Consider the following 23,716-nt stretch of genomic DNA (forward strand, 5'->3'; position numbering starts at 1 on the left):
GCGGAATGTGAGGGGTGAGTGGGAGGAGGGGGAGGACTGACAGGGAGGGTGTGGATGTGAATGAGGGAGAGGATGGTCCCGTGGTCGGGGACCGATGGACCTTGCGGTGAGAATAGGGGATAGGGCAGTCAGAGTGACTGCTGCTGGATAGCCAGCAGCCTCTGCCATGGTGGACCCGACAGAGGATTCGGAGTCTGGAGCAGAAAGAGGCAGTGGGATGGTGAAGCAGGGATAGGAGTCGGCGAGGGTGGTGGGAGAGGAGAACCAAGTGGTGGTAGGTAGCCGACAGGGGTGGGAGCATTTTATTCACAATTTTATTCTCCATTTTAGCATCATCTACAACAGAGATTAAGAAAACTACACACATGGCTGATTCCCATTTGTGCTTCCACTCAGATTATTTTTGAAACAAGCCTAAGAAAATGTAGAGCCACAACTAAAAGAATATTGAAATCTCTGAGTCACATATCAGCTCTTTTGCATGCATCATGGACACACAAACCTAGCACCTGTAAGAATCAGTTGATTTCATGCTGCTTATTGAAGTGGTCTAATCACAAAATATAGCCCTTCAGTAGGTGAGATTCACAAGTCAAACTTCTGCCTACAAAATGGAGTTAAATCTGATGTATCACAGTGAGGTAGTGATGGGGGTGGCGGATTAAGAAATGAGTTGGAAAGAGTTTCTCAACATTGCCAAGCTCTTGAATCCTTGGCAACAGTATGAGGGGAACCACTGTAGAGGAACTTGCTGGGAAAGTGGAAAGAAAACAATTCCAACACTGAAATTCTTTCAGGAAAATACTGACAATACTGAAATAACATTAATAATAATGTTTACATTTGGCATAGAGCTTTATCAATTTGTTGAATTGTCTTCAAGTTCTTCACAGGAAATTATTGTAGAGTGTTGTGACAGTGTATCCTGTAGACCAAGCTTTTTAAAAAGTATATTATCAAATATTTGAATACTGAAAACAATCCTCTTTCTGGGAATGTAAGGAGGCAGCAGCTGCATTATGAAATTTAATCAAACTGTTTGTGAGGGATTAAAGAGTCCCATGTTTGAAACCTCGCAGCCAAACTAATGGCATTGCAGCACAAACTTTAACATCTAGAAACTCATCCTGGCTTAACTTCAAACTCCTAGTGAGCCATCAGTTTGGATTTATTTCCAAAGACTGAAATGGACTCAAACCACAATGGATTGGAAAACAATTCCAAATCTGTCCAAATTAATTCAAATCAGTTTAGGTGGGGAGGACCTTTCACCCTCGGCCCTGAACAGGCATGAGAATTGTTTTCCTTTGCAATACATCTCGCAACAGATGTTACACAGCTGCTGACTTGTTCTGCAATTATTAGCATATAATTCCACTCATGAAATGGGGTGTGAAATTAATACAATCTGGACATCATAAATTTTCAAGACTGAGGTGGATAGATATTTGTTAGGTCATGGTATTCAGGGATATGGGGCAATGGTGGGTAATTGGAGTTGAGGTACAGATCAGCGATGATCTTATAGAATGGCAGAACAGACTTGAAGGGCTGAATGGCCTAGTCTTGTTCCAATGTTTCTATGTACAGGACGTGCTTAGATAGCTCTGTGAGTAGCTTAAGGATTTTTAAAAAATGCTTTATTCTTAAGGAGAGTTGTTGTGGATAGTTTTCTAAATTAAATGTTACCATTGTTCTACTGGTTTGGCACCATTTATAATAATAATCCTTAAATTTGATGTTGAATCTTTCATATTAATAAGTCTCAAAGCACATCACAGGATTGACCGAAAAGCAAAGTGATTGAATTTTGTAGGCAAAAGCGGCAGCCAAACTGCACAAAGAAATGTCCTTCAAGCAGCCATGATATGAATGACCAGTTTTATCTGGGGAATTGTTTGTCAGGAACTTTTTCCCAACTTTGTTGACATTTACAATTAATGTAAATCAAAAATTTGCTCTGAAAGCTGGTACAGGATTCATTGAAAAGTGTAGTGACTGTATTTTGTAGCCAAATGGCCTTTGCAGGCTGAGATCAGGTGGAAATACAGACTTCCTGGAGACCTCATTGAATCCCATACCCCAACATACGCAGAATTCACTTCATGGCTGTTTGTAGGTCTTTGCTATGTGCACATTGGCTGCTGCATTCATCTACAAAATACAGTGATTACAATTTACAGTGAATTCTGAAACGTGCTCTGAGATGTCCTCCCAATGTGAAAGGTGCTATATCAAAGGCAAGGACTATTATTATTTATTATTATATTAAAAAATTGTTAAGTAGAGGCAGATGATCCACTTCAAAAGATACTATATTAAATATATCCATCCTTTGATCAGACATTTAAACTGAAGTCTGTTTAGGTGATGTTAAACATCCCATGGCAAAAATCGAAATGCAAGGGAGTTTCTCACAATGTCTTGGCCAACAATCCTACAAATAAAATTGGTCATTCACTCACATGGCTGTTTGTTGGACATTGTTGTTGGAAATTGGCTGCCATATTCGCCTACAAATATACAGACACTACACTCTGCAGTAAATCCTAAAAGCGCTTTGAGATGTTTCAACAATGAGATAAGGAGCTATATGAAATGCAAAGATTGTTATCATTAGTGGTAGTATTATTATTATATTACCAAGAGATGAAGAAGTCCACGCAAAACTTAAAGTACAGTAATTTCAATGAAGGAAACAAAATGTTTGCTTATATGAGCCTATTACTGAGTGGAAACATTTAGTGAGAACACTTCATAATGGAAATTACTATAGTTACTGGCCCCAACGATCGCTGTGCCAGCTATATTCATTCATGGTAAATTGTTCCACTCATCAACACGTCCAAAATTGTACCCAGGTGCATCAAACTATATCCTTAAAAAGGATTGACTGGAAATGTAGGACATGCTTTGCTTAAAGAAAATCGCTGCTTATGCAATGATACCAGCAGAGAAACAAACTGCATTATGTTAGAAAAATACTTTTCGCAAGAAGTGAACCCAAAGGAACACTTCTGCTCCACTGCCTGGATGTTCTGCCAGCTTGGGATAGTGCTGTGACACATGCTTCCCTTGGAAGCAGAGCTTGAGTAAGAAAAACATTGAACACATAAAGACACACCCTGGCGGCTAAAATTCCTCTATAATGAAGCACGTTCCTTCCACAGACCACACAAATCTTACCCTGTCAATTTACCCTGTCAACCCATGCTATCTACACATGCCAACTCCTTGAAGTCCAAACAAAATCCAGCAAAGTATCCACAATATTCTTCCATCCGCACATTTCTATTACTGAAACATCCTTCACTCCAGTCAAAATTTCCCCAGTCTCAGCAGCAGAGAAGTCAGCACTTTCTATACAGCATTTGTTTATCTTGGTCTGAATCTAACCCGCATCCTCCAATACTGTGGTGTATTCAGAACCCAATAGTTATCCACTTTTAAAGCAGATAATAGATGCTGCATCAACTTATCTTGTTGTTCGTCCAGATCCACTATAGTGTATGGGGAAAAAAAGTCTAGTCCCACTTGAGGGTCTTTCATTTTTAACCACCACTCTATTTATGCCCCTACTGATAAGTCAAACAGTCTGCTTCCAAACAAATTATCATTTCAAAGACATGTATCAAGTTCTACCCTCAAACCGCCTCCTTTATAATGAGAACAGGTCAGCTTTGAAAGCTTCTCACAAGTCTAGGCTCTAAGTCGTATTGTTTTTGTTCTTCCTTGAATCCTGGTTCAAAAACGTAAAAATATACTACTAGTAACAGAATAAATAATGGAATAAATAAATAAAATAAAGTTTACATTGGAAATAGCGCCTTTCATGTCGAGAGTATGTTTCAAAGTACTTCATAAGACTTAGTGTAAAGTGTTGTAACTGTGTATTTTATAGGTGAACATGGCAATTTACACACAGCAAAGTCCCACAAAGAGCCATGAAGCGAAATGAAACATGAAATGAAAGACAATCTAGGGGATTGTTGGCCAAGACCAAGAGAAATTTCCTGCTCTTTTTGAGTCACACTATGAAATCTTCAAATCCACCTGGGCAGGCAGATATGACTTTAGTTTAATATCGCATCTGCTTTGAGACGTGCTCCCAATGTGAAAGGCGCTAAATAACTGTAACTTGTTCTTGTGGTTGTTTTAGTAGCCGACGTGAGAACATCATCCCAACGGGAAAGCTACTATACAAATGTCATTTTGTATTGTATTGTACTGAGAGGAATTTCAGCACTCAGAAGACTTCCATTCTCAAGAATTATTATTATTATAAGTTAGGCGAGGTTCCTTTACCAAGAATGCTAGAATTCAGTAGATGCTATAGTGGCGTTCAAGGATAGAATGAAAATGGAGCTGAACGTTAAGCAGTGCACTGCAGGCTTCCAACCGTGTGGTTAAGGAAGACGCAGAGTCAAGGTACCAATCAGTCTATTCTTAAAAGATCCAAATGGAAAACAGAAGCAGATGTGCTCACTTTTCACATCTTGCTGCATGTTCCCTCCAGTTTTCAATGTGAATGCTCACAAATAACCTTAATCAGAACCATAACAAAACTACATAAATGCAAGCCAACTTCTTACAACAAACTATATTTTTTACAATAATAAACCTTGCATTTGATATGGTGCTTTATCAGGTCAAGATGTCTCAAAGTGCAGTGTAATGACTGTGCATTTTCTAGATGAACTTGGCATCAAATTTACACACAGAAATTTCTGACAACAGTCATGCACTTCATAGCTGTTTGTGGGACATTGCTGTGATCAAATTGGGTGCTGAGTTCGTCTACAGTTTGCCTACAAATACACGACGACTGCATATAATGGAAAGATCCTGTGAAGTCCTTTGAAATGTCTTGATTGTGAGCTAAGGCATTATATCAATTATTAATATATTGTTATATGATATTGAATACAATTTTGAAACTCAGTTATTGAGCAGTGCTGGATAAGAGTAGTCAATTGAGAAAGAATGCTTACAATCTTGTCCAACAGTCCATTGGCAGATCTGGCTGGACCTTATCAAATATTACCGCTCTGCCCTTGCCTCCGCTAAATCGTCCTTCTACTCCAAGACAATCTTGCAGGCCAAGGACAACCCCGGCTCTTCCGCCCACACTCTCACTCCTCGCCCATCCTCTCCTTCATCGCCAACTAGGAGGAGATGCTGGACTTCCTCGAAACCAAAGTCGAGGAAATCTGCTCAGCTGCTTCTGCCCTCCTCCACCGCCTCTCCTCTGACCTAAACCTTCATGGTTCTGTCCATGAATGGTTCAGATCCTACCGCAGGCTGCTGAGATCCTCATACATGCATTCATAAAATCCAGGCTTGACTACGCAAACTCCCTGCTTGTCGGCCTCCCCAACACCTCCCTCCATAGGCTGCAGACTGCAGATCATCCAGAACTCTGCAGCCCGTGTCCTCTCCCGCACCAGGCTCTGCGACTCCTCCCAACCTGAAAGGCGCTATACAACTGTAATTTTGTTGTTTTTTGGATTGTCTGAGTGGATGATTGGAGCCTGGCCAGGGTTTCTGCTCTGCCTTGTGACTGCAAACAATGCATTCAATGAGTTTTTGATCTCACATTATTAGCTGGGCTGCTAGCCTCAATATCTGCAGCACCATCACTAACCACCATGAGAGCAAGTCCCTGGACTGAACAAGGAAAACACATACATTTGTAAGGTCAGCACAATCTGCTTCAGGATGGGGCATCGGGCCAGCCATTCCCTGTTCAGTCTTTATTAATTCTAAGAAATATGAATGATAATCCTTGCATTTTATATTGCACTTTGCATGTTGGAAGACATGCAAGGTGCCATATAAAATGGAAGCATTTACTGTCGAGTATAACGACTGTGTTTTTTGGTCGGTAAACTTATTGATAAACTTCTTTGTAAGATAGACGGTGCTTTATCCAACTGAAACATCGCAATGCTTCACAGGCAATGCGCTATCAAAATGTAGTAACTGTATTTGCTACAGTTTGTTCATAAAGTCACTACATTTTACAGTATATCTTGTGAAGCGCTTTGAGACGTTCTCCTGATGTGAAACGCACTATAGTGAATGTAAGGTTTTTTTTTGATAAAATTTCACTTCCCCTGCTGAAACATAATTTCACATTAAAATAGTTTGCAACTCATTTCAGATTTTTAACTGAGTCCTCGCTACTTTGCACTAGAAGTTGCACCAAACAGAGTAAAATTTAAAAAATATAGAGAAACACTTTTGTTTTTTTATATCTAAAAAGCCACATTATTACAATCAATTAAAGTTTGCCTACAAAATACAGTCACTGCACTTTGCCATAAAGATCTGTGAGGCGCATTGAGACATCTGCCCAGGCCCGACAGGTGCGATATCAAATACAAGGATTATTATTATAGTATTATTGAGCTGACTTGTTGTTGATACAGGATATATAGCCATTAAATGATGACGGTAATTGAATATGCATCACACACTCCCAATAGACCTCTGTTCTGATATACCAGGAAGGATAGTGCATTTGAGTTGAATAGAATACAACCATTGTTTTTAGGTAAAGAAAAAAGAACCCAACAGAACACAAAACCTAAAGAGAAGCTTCCAGCAAATTCAAAACTCCGCTACTCACATCTTCTCTCGCTTCAAACTCTGCACGCTTACCTCCCCAGGCCTCGCCAAGCTCCACTGTCTCCCTTTCTCCCAATGGGTCAACTTCAAGGTCCTCAGCCTCATCTATAAATTCCTCCACTCTCTAGCACCTCTCTAACTCTGTGATCTTCTCTTCCCCCACTACTCCGCTCCTCCCTTCTAACTTAGACCTGTTGTTAACTTGGTGCCCCACTACCTTCAGTGCCAACATTGGTGGCCAAGCCTTCAGTTACTATGCCCCTAACCTCTGAAACTCCCTTGCTCTACCCCTCCATCTCACCTCCTCTCCTATCTACCTCTCTTTAATTCCCAATTTAAAGATCTGCCTCTTTGACAACACCCATAATCATTTTTCTCCCTCCCCGTCTCCCCGCTCAGCATCCAACCCTGTCATTGTGACATCAACCTACGTAAAACAAGTTACGTAAGTCCAATGTTGCCTTTCGATTTATTTTCCTTTCTTTTAATTTTGTCTTTTCACCCACAAAATACCCAGTCAATTCCTCTTTACGATTTATTCTGTGAAGTGATTTGAGATGTCTCAATGACGTGATAAGGCACTATATCAAATGCAAGGATTATTATTATTAATTTCCTTATATAATTCTCATTTGCTGTCATCCACCCTGCTACCCCCCGCCTGGAGTCAGGCTCCGCCACTGTTAAGCACGCTGAGGCGCTACCCTGCGTTGAGGGCGTTATATAAGTGCATGTTGTTGTTGTTCTACTTCGAATGGGATGATGATCTGAAGTACCATCTGCCTGTTCAGGTGCATGTTAGAATGATAAGAACAAATAAGTCCATTTTCTACTTAGAAAATAAGCCAAAGCAACTAGAAGTGATTTGAGATGTCTCAAGTGTTCAACAGCATTCATTACAAAAACACTTTAGAGTCAATGCTAAAGAACTCAGCTTGCCACAGCACTTTTGACTACGATTTTGCGATAATAACTGCATTGTTCTCACAAACACTGATCAGGCCAAGTGTGGGCAGATGAATGATGAACATTTACAGTACAAATACATGATGGATTTAAATACTTAGAGGCACACATTTAACCTATTGTGCACCAGCAATTAATTGTTCTTGGAAGTGCCTTTAGCATGGAGCTGGTGATCACTTTGCTTTGCTGCTGAAAAGTCTATTCTCTAGCGTTCTGAATAACTGGAATATGATCAACACTTGCTGCTCCTGTGTACCCTTACCCTATAAACCCAATAAACATGTTAGTGTTATAGTTTACTAAAATGGAAATACACCAAGCAGAATAATACATCTGGAATGAATTTGAGCTTTACACTCCAAACAAATTGGGCTTCTATTAGTGTGGGTGGGTAACAATGTGATAAAGCAAAGATTTGGTGATTACAAAGAATAGACAATATGAAAACAGGCCACTTGGCCCAACCAGTTTGTGTCGGTATTTATACTCCATACGAATCTTCACCCATTCCTTATTCCCTCCCATACCCTTTTATTCCCCTCTCCCTCATGTGAAAGTCTAGCTTCCTCTTGAATCCTTCTATAGACAGAGGGCAGCTTTTTTGTCCTCAATTATTTGTGGGTTATAAATTGCCTTCGTCCAAAATACACAGAATCTATAGAGGCTGAGTTTGTTATACAGTATTTTGATATTCTGAAAAAAATGTGCTAATCTGCGTCCAGTTGTATCCACGTGCCAGACGAAAATACCTCATGCAGTTAATTCTCTTTCTAAGTTGAAACAACTAACTATGGTCAAAATACAACATTTGGTACACTGTATTACAGGCGAGATTTATTAGTTTTAATCAAACAAACCATCATAAATCTATTCTACAGTATTGTTTTCTCCTAAAGATAACATGAGTACAACACGAACAACAACATAAATTTGTATAGTGGATTAAACATCAGAGTGTTTTGCACGGCTGGCTGGGCCTTTGAGCTGGGGCTGAGGAGCTGAGGTGGGGTGGGGGTCGGGGTGTAAAGGTAACCAAATGTGTTGTCGACAAGATAAGTCTTAAAGTGGGATTGAAAGGTGGAGAGGGAGGGGGAGGTACATAGTGTGTATTTCTAAATTTTGGCTTAATGATTAACAACAGATCATTGAGCAGCCACAAGTTTTGAACAAATTTATTCTGACTGAAGAACGATGGAGGACAAAGCTATGTGAAGATGGCTCAATGGATTCACTGGAAGAATTGTTGACCCCTATATGCTTTCTTGAACTTTCATGCTGCCCAATCTATACTTAGACAAAGATCACTGCCAACGCCATTATTCAAGCTAATCTTTGACTTGATGACAATTTCTTAATGGTTAAGCCATTTGACATTTTTTTCTAAACAATCTTCACAATCAACAGCTCAAATATACCACACAGGTCACATTATACTCCACACGAATCTTCACCCATTCTTTAGTCCCTCCCATACCCTTTTATTCTCCTCTCCCCCGTATGAAGGTCTAGCTTGCTCTTGAATGCATCTATAGACAGAAGCCCACCACCTGCTCCCTCAACCCCATCCCTACCCCACTCCTTAACTCCCATCTCCACCTCCCTGCCCCTTTACTCAGACCTCCAACTTTTCCCTGTCAACTGGCACTGTTCCCACCCCGCCTAAAAACAGCTGTTATCACCCCTATCCTAAGAAAACCTCCCCTGGATCCTTCCCTGCTCTCAAACTACCACTGCATCTCCAAGCTTCCTTTCCAAGGTCCTTGAAAGAGTTGTTGCTTCCCAACTACGCTCCTTCCTCTCCTGACACTCTCTTTACGAACCTCTTTAATCATGTTTCCATGCTGCGCACAGTGCAGAAACTGCCCTGGTCAAAGTGACAAATGACATTCTGTCCATCTGAGACCAGTGCCCTCTCTGCCTCCTCATCCTCCTTGACCTTTGGCTGCTTTATGTCCCCTGCCCAGCCCGCCCCACCATCGATGGTTGGGTGATCGGGCCTTCAGTCGCTGCTCCCACCCTCTGGAACTCCATCCCACATTCCCTTTGCCTCGCTCCCTCCCTTGCCTCATTCAAGGCACACCTCGAGACCCTTATCTTCAACTGTGGCTGCGGCCATCCTCCTACCCTCTCTGCCATCCACCCTCCCTGATCCTAACTCCCCCATCCCCTACCCGGGCCCCAATCCCTGACTGTTCAGCTCCTTGGGACATCCTACCGATGTGAAAGGCGCAAAACAAAAATAATTTTGTATTGTATTTTGTATTAACATTGATGAGGATACTTAATCCATATAATAATAATAATCCTTGCATTTGTTATAACACCTTAGGTGTAGGCGAGTGTGGCAGTCAATTTTCACACAGCAATTTTCCACAATAGCCATGAAGTAAAAGAACAATTTCATGTGGGGGAATATTGGCCAGGCATTGTATTGAATTCATGATTTACTTTTAAACTGGAAGGGACAGTGCTGCCAACTGAGATGTTGGATAAATGAATGTAGACTTTCCCCAACATCAGCACAGTCTGTTTTGCTTTCAACTCAGTTCTGCTGAGCTTGCTACATAACATCCTGAATTTACAGCACACAAAACTGACAGAAAATATACACAGTACTAGCAATTCAGTCCTGGAACTAAACCAATCAGCTACTTTTAACTCACAAGTCCTCTTTAATCTTTAAACAGTGTTATATTTCAACAACCATACTTAAAGGGGAGAAGGATGTACGGGGTGAGGTGGGGATAAATAGTTTGTTCAAAGATATCCCCATTGTTAATCTGAAAATATAATGATAATGATAATAATCCTTGCATTTGATATCACGGCTTATCATGTCGTTGAGACATCTCAAAGCGCTTCACAGAATATATTGTAAAGCGAAATGCGGCAGCCAATTGCGCACAGCAATTGTGGATTTTTTTAATGGATAATATCTACCAATCGACTAACAACCTAGTTCCTACTTACTGCTAGGTAAACAGAGGCCTGTGGAGTAAGGGAACTAAGGTTTCGCCCTGCCCGGGAATCAAATTTGGATCCTCTCACTTGAGAGGATGCTCTAACCAATATGCTACAGGACTCCACAATATACATTTTAGTGAAATTATATTGATTTTTCAGGCTATTAGAAATTCATCATTTGGAACCTCTTTTCCTCCCCAGGCACTTCAGTCGGATCAACTAAGGAAACAGCTGTGTCCAAAAGGAGCCCTGTTCACTGCACTGAAGGCCTGCACTTAGTGCCTTACACCCCCACATGTATAATTCAGAGCATGCAAACAGGTCACCTTGAAGGCAACGTGTGGTTATGAAGTGATTCTTTGTGACAGCTACATCGTGCCTCACTCTTACATACGCCAAGAATAAAATTTGTCATTTGCCCTTGGATTCCCTCATCACATTTTCCGCTTCTCATCTGTGTTACTCTGGTAAGTGTCCACTTGACACAAACTATAATTCGCCCACAAAATATACAGCCAATTCACTTTACGGTATATTCTATAGAGTGCTTTGAGATGTGTAGAAGACGTAATAAGGTGCTATATCAAATGCAAGGATTATTAAACTAAGCTCTCGTCATACATGACCTAATGCCTCATGACTTCACTGATATCCTGGGCTGAGTGAAACCTGACTGACTGATAAGTGTCTCATTGGCAGAACTTGAAGGGGTAGATAAAGAGAATTGCAAATATTCCCACTCGGCTCCTGTTAATCCTGCAAGTCAAAGCTCTAACGGGTAGAGTGGTCCTAGCTGGACAAGCAGTGGGAAAGCTAGCCAGGCAGAGCTCTCAATATGGTTAAACTCCAGCATTACCCCAACATACACCCTGGGGTCCGCAAGCCTTGGATCTTGCGAACCTAGACCTAACACTCTCCAAAATTAGGTAAGCAGAGTGCATCCCTCCAGGGAAAAACCGAGCATTTAATTCCAAATACAGGGAAATTTCCATGTGCAGATGGTATACATATCTGGAACAATCAGTCTGGTTTGGGCTTCCGCACGCATGACACCTGGCTGACCAAAAAAAAACCTCTATCTGGTGAGAATATCTAGCTCATAGCAACTAAATGTGGTCTCATTTATCAACAACTGCCTAACCTCTAACCTCAGGTGCAATGTTGCCTGCCATCTCTTATTATTTAAAGGGGTGTGAAGGGGCGTCAATGTGAATTTGAAACCATAAATCCCATAGAAATGTATAGGACAGCACAGAAGAAGCCCATTCATCTGTGCTGGCTATTTTACTAGCAATCCTTTCAGGATTTACCTGCCCTTTCTCCCCTATCCCTGTAATTTTGTAAAACATGCAAGAATTATTATTATTATTATTATGCTCATTTACAACAAAAGATTTGGCAAACATGACGCAAGACTATAAATGAAGTCAAAACAGATTTCTCCATCAATTAATCCAAGACAGCGCTATGACTAAAATAACATTTCCTTCACAAGCAACAGAAAAATTAATGTCTAGCAGTACGCTTTGTCAATAAGATGGTGCTCATTGTTTCTTTGGTTGCTGTTTGTAGGTGACCACACCTGTGAGCCACTATTAGAGGAAAACAAATGCACTGAATAAAAGGTGAAATGCAGGGAGCTTGTGCCCCACCCTCCAAACCAAGATTCAGATTCACACCGAAAAGCTGAACATTTTAAGATTGGATTTTTACCTTTCAATCTACTGCTTTCCATCTCCCTTAAATAAGGCACAAAATTAATTTGTGGGCAGGTGCTCTTTGCTTTTTTTCCTCCTCTCTCCCTCTCTTGCTGCTAACACGAACTACTTTGCTGCCGTTCAGAGAGATGCTCTTTAATAATTCCATGTTCCCACAGTTAGCAGGCAAAACATTCGCACCCGTTGCCATAGTAACAGAAAGGAAGAGAAACTCGGACCTATCAGACACATGCTGGTGTCAGGGGACGACAGCACTCTGCTTGATAAACAGCTTTATTGGAGTACAGTAACAGATCACCTCCAAGCCAGACGATGAGCCACGTTCGACCATCCAGGGGGAATTCCAACAACGTTACGTTACAGTTTAAATGAAGCTCTCATTTAAGGATGGTTTCTTCCATTTTCAGTCTTTGTGGCCGTTTATGGGACATTGCGGTGTGCAAATTGGCTGCCATGTTTGCCCTCAAAGGAGAAGTCACTGCACTTTACAGTAAAATCCTGTGATGAGCTCCCGACGTGAAAGGTGCTACAGCAAATGCAAGGCTTATTATTATTTATTATTTGATAATTAATTAAAATTTTTGAGTACAATTCAAATTGAATTACAATCACTTATCTCACATATTGGCCTCAGATGAAAAATTAACCGAAAAGTAGAATATAAATGGAAGCTAACTAAATATATCTGTAGAATTTTGGGGGGAAAACTTGCCAGGGGCCTGCTGGTTGTCTGACACAGGTGGAAACCCATCATCATGCTTAAGAGTATCCAAACTAAACTGAGAATTCCATGCATCTCACCCATACATGGAGATTCCAGAGATATCTATTGGAATGGAATGCAGACTCTCCCTCTGGAGGGACCTATCCTGCTTACCCTCTTCCGGAGTGTATTAGGCGCAGGTTGGCAAGAGCCCATACTTGGGGATCCCAAGTGATGGAGTACTAGCTAAAACCAGCTTGCCATTGATACTGTTAACTGGCAAGTTTTCCCACTATTTATCCAGCTAGGACCAGCCTATCCCTTAGGGCTTTAGCTTGCAGGGTTAACAGGATCTGAGTGGGATGAGTCCTTCCCCCAGTGATTGGTCTTCCCTTCCAAGTCCTGCTGATGAGCCAGGCTGGCTGGGCGGCCATTAGTAGTGCCCTGGAATACTGCATACCTCAGGAACTGGATTATGAAGACTGTCACAGAGGGTTGGCTCGATTCTGACATTCCATTACCAAACATGTCACCTTTGAGCCAGTTCAACTCCAAGGAGACACCTCTTACCTCCCCGCTTTTAATGCCGGGAGCCAAGCCGAAGAGTGTCTGTCTTGTCAACTTTCAAAGAAACCAGGACTTGATGTCTGATGTGCAACCAGTCAGAAAAGCGATAGTCCTGGAATCAAAGGTACAGGTACAGAGACAGAGTGTGTATCATCTACATACGTTGTGGAAGTGTCTACAGATGATGCCACTGAGTGGGAGTGTAAAGATAGTGAAGAGGAGAGGGCTGAGGATATAGCCCTGAGGAACGCCGCATGTGACTGTGTTGGGGCAGGAGGGGAAACCGATATTTGACGAAGTGGAGACATTGGGGTCGATAGGAGTGCAACCATAATAGGTCAGAACTATGAAGGTGCAGCAAAGAATTTTTCGATGAGGTAACGGAGAGGGTGGTTGAAGGTAGTGCAGTTGATGTAGTTTATATGGACTTTCAAAAGGCACTTGACAAAGTGCCACATAAAAGACTTATAAGAAAGATAGAAGCCCATAGCATAAAAGGGACAGTGGCAGCATGGATCCAGAACTGGCTGGGAGACAGAAAGCAGAGAGTTGTGGTGAACGGCTGCTTTTCTGACTGGAGGGAAGTGTACAGTGGCATCCCCCAGGGATCGGTATTGGGACAACATCTCTTCTTAATATATATAAATGATCTGGACTTGGGTGTAGCAAGTACCATTTTCAAGTTTGCGGTCGACACAAAGTTAGGTAAGGTGGTGAACAGTGGGAAGGATAATAGCCAACAACAGGAAGACATAGACAGAATGGTAAAATGGGCAGACACATGGCAGATGAATTTCAATGTGGAGAAATGCGAGGTAATGCATTTTGGAAGAAAGAATGAGGGAAGGCAATATAGACTAGGTATTACAATCTTAAGGGGGTGAAGGAACAGAGAGACTTGGGGGTCAGGTAAATGAATCCTTGAAGGTGGCAGGACAGGTAGATAAAGCTGTAAAAAGGGCATATGGGATACAAGGCTTTATAAATAGGGGCATAGAGTACAAGAGTCAGGAGGTTATGATTAACCTATATAAAACATTGGTTAGGCTTCAGTTAGAATACTGTGCTCAGTTCTGAGCACCACACTATAGGAAGGATGGAAAGGGTGCAGAGGAGATTTATAAGGATGGTACCAGGAATGAGGGACCTTGATTATGAGGAAAGGCTAGAGAGGCTGGGATTATTCTCATTGGAGCAGAGAAGGTTATGAGGAGACCTAATAGAAGTTTTCAAAATCATGAGAGGATTTGATAGGATAGAAAGGGAAAAACTGTTTCCACTGGTGGGTGTGTCGGTGACTTGAGGTCACAGATTTAAAATAAGTTTCTAAAAGAAGCAGAGGGGAGGTGAGAAGAAATTTTTTCATGTAGCGAGTTGTTTGAATCTGGAACGCATTGCCTGAAAGGGTGGTGGAGGCCGATTCGATAACAACTTTTAATAATGCGGTGGATGGGTATTTGAGGAGGACGGGCTTGCAGGGTTATGGGGAAAGGGCTGGGGAATGGGATTGACATTACATTGCTCTTTTCAAAGAGCCGACACAAACTCGATGGGCCGAATGGCCTCTTTTTGTGCTGTACGATTCTATGATCTATGAAAGAGGATAGGCTTTACAAAGATTATACATGGAAACAGGCCTCTTGGCCCAACTAGTCTGTGCCGGTGTTTATAATCCACATGAGTCTTCACCTATTCTTTATTCCCTCTCATGCTTCGATTTCCCTCTCCCTGATGTGAAGGGCTAGCTTCCTCTTGAGTGTATCTATATTAACTGATTCTATTACCACTTTAGGCAGCGTGTTTCGGAATCTCACTCACCTCTGCGTGAAGTAGTTAATCCAAAATTATCTTTTAGATCGCCTCGTTGTTATGTTACGTTTATGTCCCCTGGTTACGGACTCTCCAACCTGTGGAAACTGCCTATTTATGTTATCCGTATCAAACCCCTTTTATCATTTTAAACACTTCTATAAGGCCCCCTCTTCTCTGCAAAAAAGTCCCACACATCCAGTCTATCCTGATAGCAACCTTCCAGCCCTGGTATCAATCCTTGTAAACAAACATAAGCTGTTCTCTTTCCATCGCTCGTCTATCCTTCTTATAGTGTGGAGACCAGAATTGGACACAATGTTCAAAATATGGTCTAACCAAGCTTTTATATAAGTTCAACATTACCTCCTCATTTTTACAATCTATCCCTCTGCATATAAGTCGCAAGACCCCATTGGGCTTTTTTTTATAGCCTTACCTACCTCTGCCTTCAGAGATTTGTGGATTTGAATCCCCATATCTCTCTGCTGCTCTTAGGTTCCTAACAACTAGACTATAGATGGCTTTTTTATTTTCTTCTGCTGAAGTGAATTACTTCAAATTTTCCTTTGCCATTTAATTTGATTTGCCATTGGACTGAACCATTCTGCTGCTCGCCTGTTGATGTCTTTCTGCATTCTTCTACAATCTCTTTCACTGTTTGAATTGCCCCCCCAGTTTGATGTCATTTGCAAATTTTGATGCCACACCTCCTGAATCTGAATAATTTATGTAAATGGTGAACTGTAGCAGTCCTAACACGGATTCCTGTGGAGCACCACTTCCTACCAGCTTGAGAAGACACACTTAAGTCCTACTCTTTGCCTTTGATTTCTAACCATTCTTTAATCTATTCTGCTACCTCACCCACAATTCCATTTAGTCATGAGCCTCTCTTGAGACACTTTATCAAAGGTCTTTTGGAAATCCAGATGCACTACACTCACTGCATTTCTCTTGTCTACTTTATCAGTTACATCTTCAAAGAATTTAATATGCATGACCTACCTTTCGTAAATTCATGATGGACTCTCTTAACTATATTCTCCTTCTCCAGATGACTAGATAGGCAGGGAAGCATAGAGTAGTCATTGGGTAATATCGTGAAAGGCACTACAGATATATCAAATGCAAGGATTTTATTGTTATTATATTATGGGTTTACTTTGAACCTTCAGTAAATTTGCAGGTTGTTTTCCTTTCATTTTCCATCATGATCAATTTCAGCAATGAGCTCCAAGGCCTGCACGTAATCAAGGTTAACATGATGGGGATTGCATAATCAGTGATTGCACTTTACAGGAAATCCTTAATCTTGTAAAGCACTTTAAGATGTCCTCTTAAATGTGAAAGGTGCTATATAAAACAGAAGGGTTATCATTGTAAGTAAAAATCAAAGCTTGTTAAAAAAAATTATGTTAATTTCTCTTCTGAAATTCATCATTTCAAGTGAGCTACTTCCTCTCATTTGCAGTTTCTTCATTTTTAAAAAATGTCATACTGTAGCCACAATGAAAGATGCTGTGCTGCTCTTTTCTGGCCTCAATCTTTCAATCTTTCCAATGCAGCAATTGGATTGCAAATGAACTTTAGCCCTTTGTCTTTCATATGCAGAAGATGTAGTGTTAGATCTCACAGCAAGGATGCTCATCCCATGAATTTCAATTCTCCAATGGGCTCATTCGTTGAAGCAATAATCCATGCAATAGATAGTACAACAACAACTACAAACAAGAAATTGCATTCATATAGCACCTTTCATGTTTGGAGGATTGAGGGTTGGATTTAGGATGTCTGGGTGCCAAGGAGGGGATGACGGACTGGGAAAATGACCAAAGTTGTGGTCAAAGAGGAAGGTCTTGAACAGACCTTGAAGAAGTTGAGGGAAGGGGTGAGGCAAAGCGACTCCAGGATGAGTTGTGGAGTTCTGTAGGTCATTTGTTAGAGCACTCGCCTCGCGAGCGAGAGGACCTGGGTTCGGCAGGACTAAACACTGGGCAAGTTTCCTTACTCCACACATCTCTGTTCACCCAGCAGTAACTAGAAACCTGATCGCTTTTCTGGGGGTAATAATCTCTTCCAAAAAATAAATAATAATAATTTAGTCACTCAATCCACGACTGTTCGTGGGACACTATTGTGTATAATTGGCTGTCGCTTTTCACCCACAAAACATACAGTCAATTTACTTTGAAGTATATTCTGTGAAGCGCTTTGAGACGTCTCAAAAACATGATAAGGCGCTATATCAAATGCAAGGATTATTATTGTTATAGTTTCAGAGAGTAAGGGTGGAAAGGCTAAATGGCTGACCACTAATGGTGGGGTGGACAGGGCAGGGGACATGAAGCAAGCCAGTGTCTGCTGAGCAGCGGGAGAGGAAGGGTTGGTAGGGTTTCAGAAGGTCACAACAAAGATAGTCTTTGCACAAATAGCCTTTAAAAGCTCAATGTTATTTTGTTTAGCATTATGAAGAGGTTGGACAAACTGGTCAGATATAGGCTATTTCCACTTGCTGGTGAGTCTAAACAAGAGGACATAAATGTAAAATAACTCAGAGCAGATCGAGTTTAGATAGATCTAAGATAGATTTAAAATGGAGTTTTGGAGGATCTTCTTGATACAGAAGGTGGTGAGAATATGGAACTCACTGCCAGAAATTATGGTACAAGCAGAAAGCATCAATGTATTTATGAAGAAACTGAATGCAGGCCAAGACTGGCTGGTACCAATTGAAAGAAACAACCATTTCAAAAATCAAAATTGGAATCTGCAAACTTCCTCACTCCCCCTCCAACTCCAAATAACAAAAGCTTTCCATTTACATGGCTCTTTACCTAAACTTGGAACATTAAAATCTGAGTGCACACTGGTCAGGGGGAGGCCTGCTTTGCTCGAAGAGCTCAGTTACATTGATAGCTCAGACATTTTAATCGACAGAGGATTGAGCAATACAGACCGAGAAAGTCTCAGGTTTGATCCCCAGTCTGAGCTGTGTCACCTGATCTCAGGACTCCAGCTGTTACACCTGACTGAGGAGTTCAGATTAAGGCGGATTATTTTGCTCCTTGATCCCTATCAAGTGATCTTCGCTGGAGGTACCCTGTGAGGATACTGGGTGTGGAGAAGATCAGGCTTGGCTGTAATGCTCTTCACAATCAAACAGCATGTTGATAAGCCTGAATCCCATGTCAGAGTAGTGGGTACTTGATTGAGATACTGGAGGATGCATGGACAGCAGCACTTTCAGGGTCAAATAAGGAATTAATCCCTCCAAGTTAAGACAGGTGAAAATTGAATGTGAAAATTGAGGAAAGAATGTGACAAGCATGCTCAATATACAGGTTCAAACTCCTGCCCTTCTCATTGACAATCAAATGCTCAGTTGCTTGAACAACCAGAACTGTTTTGTTATTTTGTTGGTCTGAAGGGAATTTCATCTCCTACCAGCCAACATGCTACCTGCACAAGCAAATTAAGATGCAGATAGCAGTGCTATCAGCAAGAATGGAGTTTAGGAGGATCTTCTTTATACAGAGGGTGTTGAGAATATGGAACTCACTGCCAGAATGGCTTCTGCTGACTACTAAATAAAGCTTTAAGTTTGGTATCAGCATTTATTAGGGAAGAGTTCAAATTATGTTAAGCTCAAATACTCGCTTCCTTCAATTGCTTATTTCTGCGAGATGCCCAACAGTTTTCAGCACTGCAGATATAGAGCAATTTAAGACTGAATCTTCCCACACTCCTAACGCGAGACTGTTACAATTGCCATCTTATGACTTGTGACGTTTCTGTAGCACTGAAAGACTGTGTTTTATTCTGAAATGTTACCAACAACAACAAGATTCCATTTATAGAACAACTTTCACGTCGGGAGGACGTCCCAAGGCGCTGGACAGTTGGGTCAGGACCCGAGCAAGGGGGGAAATGGTCAGGGTGAGTGGAAGGAGGGAGCGAGGAGGGGGTAGAGAGTCGAGAGGGGAGCTGAAAGCACGGTCAAAGAGAAAGGTCTTGAGACCGGCCTTGAAGGAGGAAAGGGAGGAAGCAAGAGCATCTTATTTTCTAGTTATCAGTAAATATACACCCGTCTGTCTTTTCAGGTGGACGTTAAAGATCCTAAGGCACTATTTGAAGAGAGAAAGGAGTTTCTCCAGTCACCCTGGCTAACAAATCCCCCAAAATAAAAATGGGTCAATCACTCCACGGTGTTTGTGGGACACTGTTGTGCACAAATTGGCTGAGGGGTTCATCAAAATTATACAGACAAAAGTATATCCTATGAAATGCTTTGAGGCATCTCAATGATGTGATAACCCGCTACATCAAATAAAAGGATTATCATTATTATTATTTATATACAATGCAGAATTATACCTGGGGATTATATAAAAATCTTACCTGGCTGCACCAGACATAGCTTCTGGTCTTTCTTGTGTCTGAAGTGTTGCGTGTTCCACTCCGGTTCAGTGCCACTGTTCAATTTTCTTCCACCCTCCTCCTCCTCATTCACAGCAGGAAATGCCAATGGGCTGCTTGCCAATTTTGAAGGAGATTTAACAGGAGACACTGACTGACTGCTGGGACACCCGGTGTCATCTGCTCAACAAGAACATCAAAAGCAAATAAGGGTGGCAAAGATACTTAGGAATGAAAACAGGAGATTATTCAGTCCAACAAACCTATTTATCAGATCACAGCAGATTAATTACTCCTATTTCTCTATACACTTTACTTGTCAAGTATACAAGTACTTACGTGATGAATTTTAATATGATGCTCCCTTATTATGTACCTGTCTGTCATCTCTTTAAACATCCCTATTGATTCTGCCATTCTGACTCTCACTGACAATACATTGCATATTTTCGTAAGCTTCTATGTGAAGAAATGTTTCATGACCTCACTTCAAACTGTCCTAGAGTTAATTATAACATGAGGCCCCCTTATTTAGAGCCCTTGTATCAGAAGAAAACGTCTTGTACTATCTCAGATCTTCAGTTAGTAATCCACACAAGTACCCAGTTAATCCACAAATCATGAATGTAACATTCCCATAATTTGAAACCATGGAGAATGCATGTGCGAGTTAAGGCAGTGGATGGTATTGCTTAGAAATTAAACATTTTCCTATTTAAGACACTCATTTTTGGAATGATTGGACAATAATAGTAATCCTTACATTTGGTATAGCATCTTCCTCAAAAGAGCTCTCAATACTGCATCTGCCATCCTATGGCTTCTTGCAGAGATATTTGCACTAAACAACACTATTGAATTAAAAGGCCCTTTGAGGTCCTTGTTCACTGGATTGATCCAAAACCCTTTCCAAATGGGTTTCTCTCAAGAGGTAGAGAATGGACAGGATACAGAGAGAAATAATACGAATTCCATTTTATATTGTGCCTCAGCACATTGAAATATTCTAAAGCACTTCACACAATCGTTTACTTCGAAATGAAACAACTATCGTTAGGATTGTCAATAAAGCAGCTAAATCTGAAACTGTAATATCCAATAATCAGCAATGTGATAAATAACTAATGGATCTTTTGGGTGGTCAGGGCAGTCGGGTGAATTTGAAGAGGACATATGAGGACTGACTCCCTTTTACAAGATGAGAAGAAAAAGTTGATGGAGAAAATGTACATGAAGTACAACATTCATAGAAGATAGTTCCAGTGAGTTTAAAATCATTCATAGGATTGTGGGTTGCGGGTTCAAGTCCCACACTGGGACTTTGAGCTCACAGTCTATACTAACATTTCAGTGCAGTAATAACATTGTAACATCCTTCAGATGAGATGTCAAAGCAAGGTCCCATCTGCCTGTTCAAACAGACATTAAAGATTATATGATACTATTGGAAAAAGAAGGGAGCTTCTCCTGGTCAACAATCCCCCAAATAAAATTGGTCATTCATTTCATGGTTGTTCGTGGGAGGCTGTTGTGTACAAATTGGCTGCCATGTTCGCCCACAAATATACCAGTCTATAATACAACAAAAACAGCAAGGTTTCATTTATAGAGCGTCTTTCACGTCGGGAGGATGTCCCAAGGCGCTGGACAGTTGGGTCAGGACCCGAGCAGGGGGGAAATGGTCAGGGTGAGGGGAGGGAAGGGAGGGAGGAGGGGGTAGAGAGTAGAGAGGGGAGCTGAAGGCACGGTCAAAGAGAAAGGTCATGAGACCGGCCTTGAAGGAGGAAAGGGAGGAGGCGGCGAAGGCACTGGGGGATAGAGTTCCAGAGCCTGGGAGCTGACAGGCTGAAGGCCCGACCACCGATGGTAGGGCGGTTGGGGCGGGGGATGTGGAGCAGACCGGAGCCAGAGGAACGGTGTGTACGGGCAGGTAAGTAGGGGGATAGTAGGTCGGAGAGGCAGGAGGGTGCAAGGCCGTGAATGGCCTTGTAGGTGAGGATGAGGATCTTGAATTCGATCCTCTGGGGGATGGGGAGCCAGTGGAGGCGAGCGAGGGTGGGAGTGATGTGGTCCCGAAGCCTGGTGCGGGACAGTACACGAGCTGCAGAGTTCTGAATGACCTGCAGCTTGTGGAGGGAGGTGCGGGAAGGTCGGCGAAGAGAGAGTTCCCATAGTCCAGCCTTGAGGTGATAAAGGCGTGGACCAGTTTCAGCAGCGTGAGGGGTGAGGTAGTGCCGTAGTCTGGCGATGTTTCAGAGGTGATGGAAGGCGGTGCCAGTTGTGGTGCGGATATGAGGGAGAAAGGACAGCTCAGGGTCGAACAGAACCCCGAGGTTCCTGACTGGCTTTGAGAGGTGGAGAGTGCAGCCTTGGATGCTGATGCTGTCAGCGCCTGAGGTGCGGAGGCGCTGACGTGAGCCAATCAGGAGGGCCTCAGTTTTGCGCATGTTGAGCTGAAGAAAGTTGTCTCTCGTCCAGGACTCAATGTCGGACAGGCAGGCTGTCAGGACATTGGGGGTCGTGGAGTTGAGGGTAGAGGAGGAAAGGTAGAGTTGGGTGTCATCCGCATACATGTGGAAGTTAACCCCATGTCTGCGGATGATGTCACCAAGGGGGAGCATATAGAGGGTGAAGAGGAGGGGACCGAGGACAGAACCCCGAGGGACTCCACACGAGACAGTGAGGGGGCCGGAGGAAAAGCCGTTTGTGGAAACAAAATGAAAACGGTGGGAGAGGTACGACCTAAACCACTCAAGGACAGGGCCTTGAAGGTTGAGATGGGAGGACAAGCGGTGGAGGAGGATAGCATGGTCGACCTATCGAATGCTGCCGATAGGTCGAGGAGGACGAGGAGGCAGAAGGAGCCCTGGTCGCAGATGGTCAAGATGTCATTGGTGACCTTGACCAGGGCGGTTTCTGTGCTATGGACAGCACGTAAACCCGACTGAAGGGGTTCGAATAATGAATGGGTTGAGAGGAAAGAGCGCAGCTGGGAGGCGACAACTCATTCCAGGACCTTGGACAGGAAGGGGAGGTTGGAGATGGGCCGGTAGCTTGATAGCTGCGACGCATCAAGGGAGGGTTTTTTCAAAGTTGGAGTGATGGTGGCAATTTTTAGGGTAATGGGAACAGAGCCAGAGGACAGGGACAGATTGATGATGTCTGTGATAAGTGGGGCAAGGAGGTAGAGCTTAGAGATAAGGAGTGGAGTGGGGATGGGGTCAAGGGAGCAGGTGGTGGGTTTCAGGGGCAGGATGAGTTTGGTGACAGAAGGTGGGGAAACGGGTTCGAAGGTGTGTAGGGGAGGATGGGTAGGAGTTGGGAGTGTGGGAGGGGAGAGGTGGGGTTGGGTGGCAGTTGGAGGGGGAGTGACCGCGGAGCGGATTCCCTTGATTTTGGATTCAAGGAAATCCAACATCTCCTCGCAGTGAAGGTTGGAGGAGATGACCAGCGCGGGGTGGCGGGGGGGACGGAGGAGTCGGAATGTGGTAGAAAACAGAAGCCTGGGGTTGTTCTTCACACCAGGATTATCCTGGAGTAGAAGGAAGACTTGGCCGAGGCTGGAGTGGAGCGGTAGATTTTGAGGAGGTCCAGCCAGATTTGTCGGTGGACCGTTAAGCCAGATTTGAGGCAGGTACATTCAGCGGCCCGCACCTGGCTCTTCAGTGAGCGGAGGTGGGTGGTGAACCAGGGGGAGGAGCGAGAGTAGGAGACAGTACGGGAGGTGATGGGGGCAAGAGTGTCGAGTGTGGAGGAGAGGGTGTTGTGGAGGAGGGTGAGAGGAGAAGAGGGGTCAGTGAGGGTTGAAGGCCAGAGGGAGAGGAGTTCAGAGGACTCCAAGGCAGCGGTTAGGGATTGTGGGGGTAACTTCTTCCAGGGGCGATAGAAGTGGTGGTGGGTCTGGTAGAGGTGGGGAGGAGGATGGAGGTGGTGAAGGAGA

At 42.7% G+C, this 23,716-nt stretch overlaps 1 protein-coding gene across 1 annotated transcript in view; it reads right to left on the bottom strand.

The window, feature by feature from the left end:
• The window catches only part of sybu (syntabulin (syntaxin-interacting)), a 52,269-nt gene that overhangs the window by 23,247 nt on the left and 5,306 nt on the right, over positions 1 to 23,716 (bottom strand). Inside the window, exon 3 of the mRNA XM_042332248.1 lies at positions 19,759 to 19,956. Coding sequence (XP_042188182.1) covers positions 19,759 to 19,956 — 198 coding nt within the window. The remainder of the gene's footprint in view (positions 1 to 19,758; positions 19,957 to 23,716) is intronic.

Source organism: Callorhinchus milii, unplaced genomic scaffold (genome assembly GCF_018977255.1).
Source record: "Callorhinchus milii isolate IMCB2004 unplaced genomic scaffold, IMCB_Cmil_1.0 Scaffold2, whole genome shotgun sequence".
Lineage (NCBI taxonomy): Eukaryota > Metazoa > Chordata > Chondrichthyes > Chimaeriformes > Callorhinchidae > Callorhinchus > Callorhinchus milii.